The following is a 13,551-nucleotide window of genomic DNA, read 5'->3' as shown; positions in this document are numbered from 1 at the left end:
TCACTAGGGCGATGGCATTGGTCGGCGGATTGGCTTTTTGGAAACGCGCTTGAGGTGGAAGTTTTGTGGGGGAGTTCTTCGGAATTTTTGTAACCTCTTGTGCGGTGCAGTTGCTGTTGGGGTGCGATTTTAATTAGGGGAGATTTTTGGGGCCAAGTCATGCCACGATTTCCACTTCATGCCGCCTCGGGGACTGGGGTGTACTTGGAATGTCGTAAGAAAGTCATTCGGTTTGTTCGGTACGGCTGTGCGAACCGGCCGTTCTTTCATATTGTGGTCATGCCTGTAAGTTCATGATTGTTTACTTGGCTGATGATGAGGAATTTGTTGGTAATTATTGGTGAATGGGATTATGGGTGAATGACTGAAGGGAGTTATTAGATTGTATCGGTAATTATTGGGGGATGTTAATGAGTCATTCATTATTGTCGGTAAGAGCGAGGTACAGGGACCTAACACCGTATTCCTGACCAATTGTACGATTTTAATGCAGAAGATTGGATTTGGAAAAATGGAAAAAATTGGTGAACTTCACTTTGCCAATTTCCAGTTGTTAATGATTGTTAATCATGAATAATTAATCAACTGATTATTTAATGAATTGATTAATAATATTTTTTATATTGTCATGAGTGTAAATTTATATTTATTTACTTTGTCAACAATGGGGAATTCATTGATGAATGAATGAGGGAATGAATTAGATGATTAATTCCCATCAATAATTAATCAACAAATTATTTGACTAATTAATCACGACGTTCATTCTCCAGTCATGAACGTGAATTCATCTTCATTTACTTTCTCAAACGTAAACTTCACTGATATTGAGATGAATTAATTAATTAATCATCATAAATAATTATTGATTGACACTGATGATTGATCAACGACATTGTGCTTGTGCCCAGCCTAAAGTAGAGCAGAGGAAGCCGCCCATAGAGCAGCTAGGGACGTACGATCCAATGCCAAACAAGTTCAACGAGAAACTGGTGGCTCTCAACACCGAGAGGATAATGTTCTGGCTGGGGCAGGGGAACGTAGAGATCTCAGAGCCCGTCGAGGAGCTCCTAGGTATCGCTGGGTTCCTGCCGATCCATCCCAGAACGTACATCGCAGCCTGGCGGGCCAGGAGAAAAGCCGAGGAGGAAGCAGCCAAGGCGAAACAGGAGGAGGACGAGACTCCCCAGACTCAGGAGCAGAGCAACTGATGATCATGCCGTTGGTTATCGTGTAAATAGGTTCATTATTGTCATGATAATTATTAAATAAGAAATACTTTAACGAACGACTCAAGTCTCCTTTTATTATTATCATCAACAATATTTGTCACCCTGTTATTTATTTATTTATTCATTTTTTCGTTTCTTTAGACAAAATAGAGAAAGCTTGGAGTCAGAAAAACCCAATTGTTGGGCCCAATGGCCTTGAAATCTAGTGAAAACTGTGGCTTACAAAAAATTTATGAGCAAAATAATCGGCTGCATTTTGCCACCTTCAAGGGGAACGTTTTCAAATAAAAAACTACGAATTTAAATTTAGAAAAAAATATTCCCCAGGTGAGGCTCGAACTCACAACCCCGGCATTGCTCACGTAATTACTGTCTTATAAGTACCGTGCGCTAACCAATTGCGCCACTGGGGACAGTAGCCTGGAGCCCAGACATTATTCTCCACTTGAATTCTACCCCCACTCCTCTTATCACAAGCTTCGACATTCGTTGGATTTAACGATGAAAACAGTAAATACTTTATTTAGGGTCTAGAATGGTCGTAGATATCAGTCAATGCTCGTATGCGTTGACAGCTGTGCAGAGCTCACTCCAGAGGGTCTCCAGCTCTTCCTTTCTCAACCCCTTCTTGCAGAAGTCCTCGAGCAGTTCCTGATTCTCCTGCACGAAGTCTGAAAATTGAAGAAACAAATCTGTTTTGAACAAAAGATTCCCATTTTATTTCAACTGAGAAAAGTAAACACTTCTATTTTATTCTAAAGAAAGATTTTAGACGATTCTGTTCTAGAAATATTATTAATAATCAATTGTTTGATTATTTATTAATTATTTCATTGTTTGTGAACGTACCACCTTCAATCCCATCGATTTTGAAACAATGATCGATTGCTCTCGTCTTGGGGTTAAACTCCGTTGTCCATAGGAAATTAACGTATTGCTTCTTCGATGATGCTGGGGAGTGAATGTGGATGGTGTAGCCTCCAGTTCCACATTTATCTACTGTTATGAATTTCTGGGGATTCAGTTTATCCAGAATCTTCTGGCGAACTATGCACTGATCATTGTATTCACTGAAAGCTGCGAAAGCATGAGAAGTCATCATTTGGTGTCGATTTTCTCCAATTTTTGTTGGTCATTTTAATAATTTGGAGAGAAATTTCAAGGATAACAAAACATGCTGCATAAACTCTTCTATTAAACCGCTCAATTGTCCATGAATTTTCTGGATTGATTGTTGCTTTCAAATTTATTGATCTGGGAATGCGAAACCCTGAGTGTTTTGTCATTTATGGTGCTCACCAGACATCAAGTAAGTCATCTTTTTAGCTCTCGTGAACTCGGCAACCCAGGGAGTTATCTCTTGCAAATGACAGTCGACAACTTTAACGAAACGACAGGTGATATCCAGGATTTCGTTGTCCACTCCATCCTGTGGGAAATTCCAAAATTATTCTGACAATTACAAATTAATTTGTTTGACTGATTCATTCGGTGGCAATTCTCACCTTCAAGTCGACAGTCAGATCCAAATTGAATTTCAGGACCTTCATAATAACTTTTGAAGTGTAATTCCACACATTGTCCCTCAGCCACTTCTTGTCGACGTTCTGGAAGGAAATGCCAGTCGCTTGCTGAGTGGCGTCCACTAATCTCACTATAAATCGCTCTTCGTCGTTTGAGGCCTTTGGCAATGCTTCTGGAGGGGGTTCTCGTGATAATCTCTCTCGAATACTGTAATAAAAAGAATTTCCACAAATTTTTCTTATTGTAGATTTTCTTATTTTTCTTATTTGTTTTATTAAAAATCACTGCTTCGTCAGCAAATGTCTCCAGCTTTAATTCGTCAACATGTTTTAGAACTGAAGGGAATTATCGTTGGATTACTATTTATTATTATCATTCTAGTAGCGAAGTGGTAAAACGGTTCAAGTCGACTCATCTCCCAGTTGAGTTTTTCAGGAATATTTCCGAATCTAAGGGAGATTTGATCAATTGAAAGCCCGAGTTGAAGACCCGAGTTTTTAGCAGAGATATCAGACAAGATATGAATGTTTTTTTGGGCTCAAATGAAAGAGCGGATCGAGGAATGGCATGCTAGGGCCTCTGAAGATGGTTTTGAACCAGGGGAGACTCCTAGACCCCATTGTCCTCCTAGACAGTGTTGTCACAACTCTGCTTTTCAGTTGAAAACAGACATCATCTTTAGAGACATTTGTCATGTTTAGACAAATAAATAAATGATAATTGCATGCCTGTGGATTCAAAAATTCGTTATCGAAAATACTCACTCGTCTCCTAGAAGAACTTTCTTCTGCTTGTTACCCGAATTCTTCTTCTGCTCCAATTTATCTCGCAACTGCAGCACTCTCTTGATCAACTCGTCCTTTTTCGCCCGCAGTTGCTTCAACTCCGCGTCCTCATTCATCTCGAAAAACAGTGGAACTGTTTGTTGAATTTTCTTTTGTTAGTTTCCGATCGTGTCACAGAAATTGAAGAATGTAAACAACTTTTGCGATACAAAGCTGGTATTGGAGTTCGGCAAACTTCAAACGTCAGACTGGGCAACATCGGAAGTCGAATGTTACTACGGAAATTCAATTTGAAATTGATTATTGCTGCAATCAAATCACATTTTGCAATAAATCTTCACTACCCGTCAATTATCTCTCCAACCTTTTCTCGTTATGAAGAAATCATAAAAAATTATTTAAACTTCTGGAAATTTCATTTTTCCATGAACTTGATTTTTTAGAATATTTTTAATACTCATGAACTTGTTAAACGTTTAAAAAATTATTTCTGTGATACAAAATTCATTTTTACCAATAATAATGCCAACAATTGTTACTTTATATTTTTTGCTTGACTTTTTTAATAAAAAAAATGACGGAAAACAGTAGGAAAAACTTGGAAAATTTGTATCGAGGAATTCCTATAAAAAATGTCTCAATAGAAAAAGAAACATAGAAAGATGGAATTCTATTGTTTTTTTTAAATTTGATTATTATATTTAAACTTTTTCGATGAAAAAACGCGCAGTGAAGCTGCGGAACTCTTTACTAGAATAAAAAACTAAATAAAATTTTCAATAGAAGTTCAATAGAAGTGCAATAGAATTTTCTAGCGAATTCGCTGGGTTTATCTATGAAATTTTCAATGAAAGGAAAATAATTGCAGTTCCTCAGATGGAAATAATAGTGCACGAATGGTTCTCCCAATCTAACATCTGAAGTATGTCGACCCCGCCACCTGAATTTATCCCCCCATTTCTCAGTTTTAACCTCGGAAACTACCGCAGCAACAGTCGTAAACAGCAAGGATGATTAACAGGTTGATAAGAAGTGGCGGCGGGATCGGAAAGAGGTAAAATAGTTCTTCAATCTCACTCTTTATTTCGCTCCCTCCGACGAAAGTAAAAATTTTTGCAATCAACGGTCATTTAGTTTTTTAAATTGTCACTAATTCTCGGATCTGATTAAAAGTGATATAATTAATGTTAATTAAATGTCAATTGAATAATTTCTATTAACAGAAGGGGTGAATCAACTTAAATATCAATTAAACCAATGAATAAAGTCATCATTTTTTGTCTATTAACTACAATTTTTGTTGCAAATTTTGGAAGTTGTAAGGAATTTAGAATTTATAAGTTGAAGGAAGTTCGAAGAGTAACAAAACATTCCGCATGAATTCTCCAATCAAATAAATTAATTTACCCGTGAAAAAATTTTTTTTCGCATCTATTCTATTAAAATTATGGAATATCCCCTCGTTTTTAAATAGATAATTGTTCATATAAAAATGTCTAGATGTTGATTTTTTAAATAATTTATTCTGTTGGTATTTTTTGTAAAACAATTCTTCTGCATGATTTTTCAAAGTTGTTTTTACTGAATTTTATTATGAGAAAAAGATAAAAATACAGTAGAAAAAACCTAAAAAATTTGCCCTCAAGAATTTCATTAAAAGCATGAAAATGTATTAACTTTTTCCAATCAAATATCCCTCAAAGAAATGATGAAAAAAATCATAACTCTCCATACACAGTTCCCCCAGAACTTTTTTTTTTCAATTAAAATGTTTCACGCCTGTTCTGTTAAGGATGTTCTACACCCTTTCTGCCAAAATTCACGTTTTTTTAATTTTTCTGGCAAACTCATTATGATGGAATTGACGTGAAAAAATATAACGTTTTTGCGTTTTGTCATTATTTAATGACTGACGAAATTTTAAGGTGGTGCGAACATTTTCCTGCGTTTTCTCTAAACTTTTAAAAAGAATCACAAAACTGTAGAAAAAACGCATGAAAATTATCGCACCACTACGCAACTTCGTGAGCCATTAAAGAATGACGAACCACAAAATCGTTATTTTTTCACGTCACTCCCATCGATAATTTGCCAGAAAAATGAAAACAACGTCAATTTTGGCTAAAAGGGTGTCGAACATCCTTAATTTTGCCAAAAAAATGAGAGCTGTAGCAAAATGCGAATAAACCCTTCTCCAGATAGCCCATGGAGCCAAGAATCTCGCCCCCAAGCTGAAATGGACCGTGGAGCCGCATCTCAAGACCCAGTCTACCTCCGCCTCCGCCGAGACTACCTGATCATCTACTTGCTAGCAGCCTTCGTGGACTGGCTGCAGGGGCCCTACCTCTACACCATCTACTCCACCTCGAACTACACAAAAGCCGACATCTGCTCCTTCTACATGATCGGCTTCGCCAGCAGTGGAATCTTCGGGGTCCTGGTGGGCCACTTCGCCGACAGCTTCGGCAGAAAGAAGATGTGCATAGTCTACTTCCTCTCGACGATCCTCACATGCACCTGCACGACGTCGCAGGATCGAGGGGTCCTGATGGTTGGGCGGGTCTTCGGTGGCGTCTCGACATCGATCCTCTGCTCGACCTTCGAGTCCTGGTACGTGGGCCAGCACCTCTCCCGTTATCACCTCGAAAAAGACTTGATCAGCACGACATTCGCCAAAGCGACATTCTACAACGGCTTGACCGCAATCTCCAGTGGTTTCGTGTCATCTCTGCTGGTGGACACGCTTGAATACGGTCCAGCGACTCCATTCGTCGTCTCCATCCCCACATCCGTGATCTCAGGGTGTCTCTGCGCCGTCCTCTGGGGGGAAAACGTGGAGATCACCACCAAATCGATGTCTCAGGCACGCAGAGCCAAATTTGTAATATTTAATTACCGTCAAACATTGCAGCCATCAATTAGTTAACATCACTCTTAAATTTTTCGAGTACTCAAGCATCACACGCACGAAAAAATTTAATAGAAAAACCTATCGAATTCTTAGAAAATTCTGTTGAATTTCTAATTCTTCAATTCTAATCCAATTCTTCATTTCTAATTCTAATTTTTCAGTACTTCACCCACAGAATAATTTTTATTAATCCTATAGCCCCATTTGAAGTGACACTGATTTAAACTTTAGAATTAAATTTTATTCTTTATTCCTAGGATAAATTTGAGATACTCTCCCGGGTAAAATAATCCATCGAGCATCCAAATTTACTTTTTTTCTTATCTGACGTTTTCGTTACCCGGATTCGTTACCCGGATTATCGTGCCGGGTCTATTAATATTACATTATTTGAAAAATAAGATCAACATATTTTAAACCTTCGTTAATGTAACAGTAAAATTCTCGTGATATTACAGAAATTTAATGTTGATGGGGATCCCTGGTCTCAGGACATCTTCAGGGGCTTGAGAATCATCTTCTCGAGGAACAGCAGAGCCCTCATTTTCCTGGGGGTCGTGCAGATAATCTTTGAGACTGTCATGTACGTCTTCGTGTTCCTCTGGACTCCCGTACTCGAACCCATCGACCCCAGCTTCGGTCTCGTCTTCGGGATCTTCATGATGTGCATCGGAATTGGGAGTTCTCTGCACTCGTTTTTCGAGGGGCATTTAGGGGTTCCTGTGGAGACTCTACTCTCCTCCAGTGTTCTGCTGGGGCTGGGGAGCATTGCCACCTGCACGGTGGGGGTTCATCTCCAGGAAGAGGAGGGGTTCTTGTACTTTGGGAGTTATCTGTGTTTGATTGGGTTCATGTTCTTTGAAATTGCGGTGGGGATGTACTTCCCGGCTGTGGGGTTCCTCAGGGGCGTCGTCGCTCCTGAGAGCCTCAGGGCTAGTATCGTCAATTGGATGAGACTGCCCTGCAATTTCCTCGTTGTTGCTGTTTTGTTTTATATTAGGGTTGGGGGGAGTGATAACCAGTTGATGTTTGCTGGTAGTGCTGTGGGACTCGGCTTCACTGCCCTTTATTCTTTCAAATTTGCCAGAGCTTATGAGGGGAAGGACCGGGGGGAGCGGCAAGGCTGCTGTACTTTGAGCCTTTGAGGGAGATTTGGGAGAGAGAAAATTCTCGAGTCAAGAAGGGATAGGTACAATGGGAGAATTATATAGTTATAATTAATTACATTAGATTTTTTGTGAGGGGAGAGAATATTCTCGAGTCACGAAGGGATAAGATCCAAGAATTATATATTTATCAATTTCAAAGTTCTCAGTTCAATGACAGACGAATCCCTGGATCTAAGCGTAGCGAGTGGGGCAAAATGAAACAGTCGAGAAACGACTGTTTGGCGCAATTCAAGCGAGAAAAATTTTATTATCAACTTTTTTTCATTCTTGGGAGTATGGATGGGAATAATAATTTTTTATTCAGTACAATGGAGAATTATTGAGGAGTTTTGACGGGAGAAGATTTTGTCAGTGGATTAATTGAGAAGAAAATGAAAAGGAAAAATCCAAAGTCCAGGGCAAGGCCCAGGGGGAGACCCAGAGGGGAAGAGGAAAATGTCATGCTGAATTTCAGTCGAATAATCCGTTGACAAAATCTTCGCGCATCAAAACTTCTGAATAATTTTTCGTTCTACTGAATGGAAAATTATTATTCTCATCAGTATAATTTTTTTTTTCAATTCCAGCATAAATAATTTACTTTATTTAACTTTTTGCTTGAATCGGGTCAAACAGTTGTTTTTTCACTGTTTCGTTTTGCCCCACTCTCCCCTATATATATTAATCAATTCTAAAATTCTCAACTCAATAACACAAAACTCTCTGGATCAAATATAATATTACTATTCCTGATTGAAGAACATTTTCTTCTGCGCATGGATACGTTACGATATAAAAAAGACTAATTTTTACGCTGGCATCCAGGGGATCGTTACATGGCCTTACTAGATTAAGAAGAACTAAGACTCCACAGATCAGTACAAATACAATCTGTAATAACAATATAGATCTTGAATTGTCCTACGCACTTTACCAAATGATATTTTCCAACGAATTTACCGCTGAATTGTTGAACGAAGACGTAGAGCAGTAGAGAATTTTCAAATATAAATGAAATTGTTGTGAAAGTATACTGTTAATACAACAATATTTTCCCGCACATGCCTTACGAACAAAAATGATTTTTATGATCGAATCTAACGGATCGCTGTGGCCTTATTAAACTCAGAGGAAATCCAAAGATTACTACAATTTTCTCTGTAATAATACTCCAAATCTTGACTCGTGCCACTTGACGAATGATTTTTCGAGTGAACTTTACGCACAATAAAAATTTTGGAACGAAAATCCTCTTTTGTTTTTATTTATGAACTTATGACAGTTTCGAAGATGTCAAGATGATGACCAGGATATCCGCTATTTTATCATTCTCGATGTTTGAATAGAATGGATGTCTGTTGTGATGTGTGTCAGATATCGAGTGGACCGAGTGAATACGATGTTTACCACCAGTCAGAGGAGTGCCCCTTGACGAGGGATCAGAGCACCAACTGCAGAAGCTCCAGCTGCATCTGGAGATTTAGGATCTTCACGTGGTGCTTGGCTGTCATGTGCCTCGTCATGATCGCGTATCTCATTTATCTGCACTCGTTGCTGGGGAGCTCCAAGGATTTTCTCGATCACGGGGCAGTGGCTGCGGACAATGTCAACTGCTCGAGGCTGGGAACCGACATTATGAAGGACGGGGGCAATGCCGTCGACGCCGCGGTGGGGGCTATGCTCTGCATGACCGTCGTTGCTCCTCACAAGACCGGTTTAGGAGGGTAAAACACTTTTGTGATGAATTTTTACGGAATGGTAATTTTTCGGGGGCTCACAGCGATCAGGAATATATGCAGTGTCGTTCTAGGGGCGGAATCGCCATTGCTTACGGAGGAGGGGATGAGACTGAGCCTTTGGTTGTTGATTTCGCTACGAACACCATCTCAGGTTCATTAAAACATTTTTACGTTGAAGTTTTTCATTATTATTGATGCAGTTAATTGGAAGAACTAAATTTTGGAAATTTACATTTATGAATTTTGAGGAATCGCGTACGAAATTATTTCAGAAAAAAAGTGATGGATTCGTTAGAAAATTCTCAAGGGTTTTTAGTTAATTTTTTATCAATTTTTGGCCGATTCAAAAAATCAACAGAATTGGATTTTTCTGCACAACTTAGTCCAGTGAAATATTTTCTGTATAAATTTCTCGTATTTTCTAACTTGTTTTGTTTGATTTTTCGAATGAAGAGCTAATAGAATAGAATATTAAATAATTCATTCTAAGTTAATTAAATAAATTTAGAAAATTCATGTCGAGGAATTCCTGTTGAAAATTTCGATAAGCAATGCTTCTATAGATTTAAATTTCCAACAAGAAATTGCTATCTCGATATTTTAATATTTAATAACACACAAACAATTGATTTGTTCCGATCCTAAAATGACAATCATCACTAGGAGCCCTAGCATCAGGTAAAATAAGAATTCCCTCCGTCGTCCGAGGACTGGAAACCCTCCACAAACTAAAGGGAAGTTTACCCTGGAGTAAAATCGTCGAACCGGCTGAGATTCTAGCTAAGGATGGATTCGTCATCACAGAAGATTTTTTCGAAGAAATTTCGAGAGTCGACCATGGGGCGCTATTCGGATATCTAGAGCCCGGGGAACTCTTAAAATTACCGCATTTGGGGGAGACTTTGGAGACAATAAAAAGTCATGGATCTCAAAGTAAATTATGAACTTCACTGATTCAGAGGCACGAAAAAAATTCATTGAAAAAAATTACGAATTTATTGAAAATTTAATCAGTTTATTTTCCATTTATTTATTTATTTTTTAAATTCATGAGTTATTAGCCCTCTTTTTCTAAATAAAAATGTTGAATGGTAATTATTCCATTTGAGACATTTTCTGCAGAAATTTTTCCACATTAATTCTTCCACATTAAAAGAATCCAACAAAAGCGCCGAATTTTCCCACAGAATCTGTCAAAAACGAATAGAAAACTTAATAGAAATCCAATAGAACTCTCTTGCGAATGCGCTAGATTTTTCTATTGTATTATCTGTATTTTTTCTTTGAGGTCTTTACAACGGAAGTCTGGCCCACAAATTCTTGCGCGATGAGTTCCACGAGGTTCGGGAGGACTTCCTCTCGGCATTGGCGGATTACGAACCGTTGGAGGGGAAAGCAAGGAAATTGCATTTTTACGATCACGTGATTTACGCCCCTGAACACGCGGAAGTACTTCAGTCTGTTTTGAAGGGTGTGGAGCACCTGGGGATTTCGGGGGAGGACGGCTCCTCCGTCGAGTCGCAGTTCGACGTCGCCAGGGTCATGATTGAAATGGACGTTAAGGACCATAACAGTTAGCTCCTCGATATAATCACAATGTCTCAGAGAAAGAATAGCTAATTTTCAGGAAAAATTTACGAATTTCTGAAGTCTGTCATACTGACATTCAGGAAGCAAAAAAATCCGGGATTTCAGTGAATTTTTCACTTGTTTTAAGGGGATTCCATCTAGAAATAAGAAGAGTTTTGACCCTCGAAATAATTTTTCGATGAAATTTAGGGTTCTTAAATTAATGGTTTGGTCTTCTCTGTGGGAATGAAGTCACCTGTTTCTTATTCTCAGAATCACGTCTTCTAAAACCACGAGTTTAGAAATTATTTATCTGGAAAGAATATTATTCTCAACATTGAAACAATTTTTTACTATTTTAGTTGAACAGGAGAGATATACAGCAGTCATTGCAGCTGATGCCAGCCGGAATTTCGTGTCGATATTAACGTAAATATTCTTTCTCGATTGATTTAGTAGTGAACTGAGAGAACGACTAGATCACCTCAGTTCTATTTACTTCCGAATGGAAGAATTGAAACCGTTCTATTTAGATTCTATAATCTTCCTTTTTTTACCCCCGAGGCTTGATATGATAAAAATATCCATATTTTTCATGATAATAATAAGATACCATAATAAATTGTCTATTTACTAGCGGTTTAAGTGCTCCACTGGGTCTGGAGCACATGACAGGAGCTGGCTTCCTCCTGGACGGTCTCGGCGGTGAGTCTGGGAATAATCTCCACGCCCTCACCCCAATAATTTTCCACTCGAGCAAAAACCCAGTGGAATGTTCCGGGGCCCTCGGAGCGGACGACCCCATCCTCGCCACGGAGATCCTATCCAACATAATTCTCAAGAAGCTGAACCTCTCGATAGCCATCGAAACGCAAAGGTGACGAACGCATTCAGTAGCGAACTGGTAAACGGAGATAAAACGACTTATCTTCCAGTTGAGTTTTTGAAAAATATTTCCGAATGGAAGGAAGATAGCGAAATTTTCGTAATGACAAATGTTGTAGCACTTAATCGGCTCCACAAAAAAGGTTATAAGAGAAATTTTGCTATCTTCCTTAGATTTCGAGATATTGATTGAAAACTGGTCAATAGTCAAAACTGATTTATTTCCTTTTACCGCTTCGCTACTGAATTTTAATCACTGCTGAATTCACAGCATCATCTAAATTATCTCGCAGGTATTATCGACTGCCCGATGGAGTCCTCATGGAGCCCAGTGGAAAGTACCCCTTGGACGAGTCGTTGTCGATGGAAATATCGAATTTAAAGCCTGGATCGAGTACTGATATCTCGCATTACGTGAAGAGTGTGAATGCCATTGTGAAGCAGGGACATTCGCTGAGCAGTCACTCTGATAGTAGGGGAGGGGGTGTAGCTTTTAGATACAAATAAATATAATTATTAATTTAATTTAATTTAATTTGGTAATTTTATAGCCGAGGGGGAGTATGAGACTGTGGAGTTATAGATACATCAGATGTATAGTGTTTCCCTATACAAGATGAATTAAATTAATTTTTTTTTGCATTTTCGTTTTTCGCGATTATCTCGGAAACTATGAGAGATAGAGCCTTAACCCCTATCCCATTCGATTCCTGAGGAAATTTGGATTCCGTATAGGCAGAGGGACGGCTCAGAATTGCGTTTTTCCATTTCCTGCACCCCATACAAGATGAATTAAATTAATTTTTTTTGGGACTTTCGTTTTTCGCGATTATCTCGGAAACTATGAGAGATAGAGCCTTAACCCCTATCCCATTCGATTCCTGAGGAAATTTGGATTCCGTATAGGCAGAGGGACGGCTCAGAATTGCGTTTTTCCATTTCCTGCACCCCATACAAGATGAATTAAATTAATTTTTTTTGGGACTTTCGTTTTTCGCGATTATCTCGGAAACTATGAGAGATAGAGCCTTAACCCCTATCCCATTCGATTCCTGAGGAAATTTGGATTCCGTATAGGCAGAGGGACGGCTCAGAATTGCGTTTTTCCATTTCCTGCACCCCATACAAGATGAATTAAATTAATTTTTTTTGGGACTTTCGTTTTTCGCGATTATCTCGGAAACTATGAGAGATAGAGCCTTAACCCCTATCCCATTCGATTCCTGAGGAAATTTGGATTCCGTATAGGCAGAGGGACGGCTCAGAATTGCGTTTTTCCATTTCCTGCACCCCATACAAGATGAATTAAATTAATTTTTTTTGGGACTTTCGTTTTTCGCGATTATCTCGGAAACTATGAGAGATAGAGCCTTAACCCCTATCCCATTCGATTCCTGAGGAAATTTGGATTCCGTATAGGCAGAGGGACGGCTCAGAATTGCGTTTTTCCATTTCCTGCACCCCATACAAGATGAATTAAATTAATTTTTTTTGGGACTTTCGTTTTTCGCGATTATCTCGGAAACTATGAGAGATAGAGCCTTAACCCCTATCCCATTCGATTCCTGAGGAAATTTGGATTCCGTATAGGCAGAGGGACGGCTCAGAATTGCGTTTTTCCATTTCCTGCACCCCATACAAGATGAATTAAATTAATTTTTTTTGGGACTTTCGTTTTTCGCGATTATCTCGGAAACTATGAGAGATAGAGCCTTAACCCCTATCCCATTCGATTCCTGAGGAAATTTGGATTCCGTA

The 13,551-nt window shown here is 38.8% G+C and overlaps 4 protein-coding genes and 1 non-coding gene across 5 annotated transcripts; 3 read left to right on the top strand and 2 right to left on the bottom strand.

Moving 5' to 3' along the window:
- The first annotated feature begins 33 nt into the window (after positions 1 to 33).
- LOC107036493 (probable 28S ribosomal protein S16, mitochondrial) lies at positions 34 to 1,288 on the top strand. The gene is made up of 2 exons (XM_015254485.2): positions 34 to 285; positions 912 to 1,288. Exons 1-2 carry the CDS (start codon positions 160 to 162, stop codon positions 1,209 to 1,211), a joined length of 426 nt encoding a protein of 141 aa, XP_015109971.1. The 5' UTR covers positions 34 to 159; the 3' UTR covers positions 1,212 to 1,288.
- Positions 1,277 to 3,749, bottom strand: LOC107036492. The gene is made up of 5 exons (XM_015254484.1): positions 3,521 to 3,749; positions 2,738 to 2,963; positions 2,532 to 2,661; positions 2,082 to 2,309; positions 1,277 to 1,903 (listed from the first exon to the last, which is right to left on the bottom strand). Exons 1-5 carry the CDS (start codon positions 3,655 to 3,657, stop codon positions 1,785 to 1,787), a joined length of 840 nt encoding a protein of 279 aa, XP_015109970.1. The 5' UTR covers positions 3,658 to 3,749; the 3' UTR covers positions 1,277 to 1,784.
- Positions 1,552 to 1,645, bottom strand: Trnai-uau. The gene is made up of 2 exons: positions 1,608 to 1,645; positions 1,552 to 1,587 (listed from the first exon to the last, which is right to left on the bottom strand). It is a non-coding gene; the product is annotated as a tRNA-Ile (tRNA).
- A 767-nt stretch (positions 3,750 to 4,516) lies between the features above and the next one.
- On the top strand, positions 4,517 to 7,597 carry LOC107036421 (molybdate-anion transporter). Its single transcript, XM_029125984.1, has 3 exons — positions 4,517 to 4,595; positions 5,740 to 6,422; positions 6,911 to 7,597. The coding sequence occupies exons 2-3, from the start codon at positions 5,778 to 5,780 to the stop codon at positions 7,595 to 7,597; spliced, it is 1,332 nt and encodes a 443-aa protein (XP_028981817.1). The 5' UTR covers positions 4,517 to 4,595; positions 5,740 to 5,777.
- Positions 7,598 to 8,947: 1,350 nt separating this feature from the next.
- On the top strand, positions 8,948 to 12,300 carry LOC107036428 (glutathione hydrolase 7-like). The gene is made up of 7 exons (XM_015254378.1): positions 8,948 to 9,324; positions 9,411 to 9,490; positions 10,003 to 10,272; positions 10,628 to 10,912; positions 11,271 to 11,337; positions 11,546 to 11,785; positions 12,087 to 12,300. The coding sequence occupies exons 1-7, from the start codon at positions 8,948 to 8,950 to the stop codon at positions 12,298 to 12,300; spliced, it is 1,533 nt and encodes a 510-aa protein (XP_015109864.1).
- The last annotated feature ends 1,251 nt before the right edge of the window (positions 12,301 to 13,551 follow it).

This window comes from Diachasma alloeum, unplaced genomic scaffold (genome assembly GCF_001412515.2).
Source record: "Diachasma alloeum isolate Michigan unplaced genomic scaffold, Dall2.0 Dall_scaffold_00209, whole genome shotgun sequence".
Classification (NCBI taxonomy): Eukaryota; Metazoa; Arthropoda; class Insecta; order Hymenoptera; family Braconidae; genus Diachasma; species Diachasma alloeum.
The sequence above is the reverse complement of the archived record's forward strand: the minus strand, read 5'-3'. Positions and strand labels throughout refer to the sequence as shown.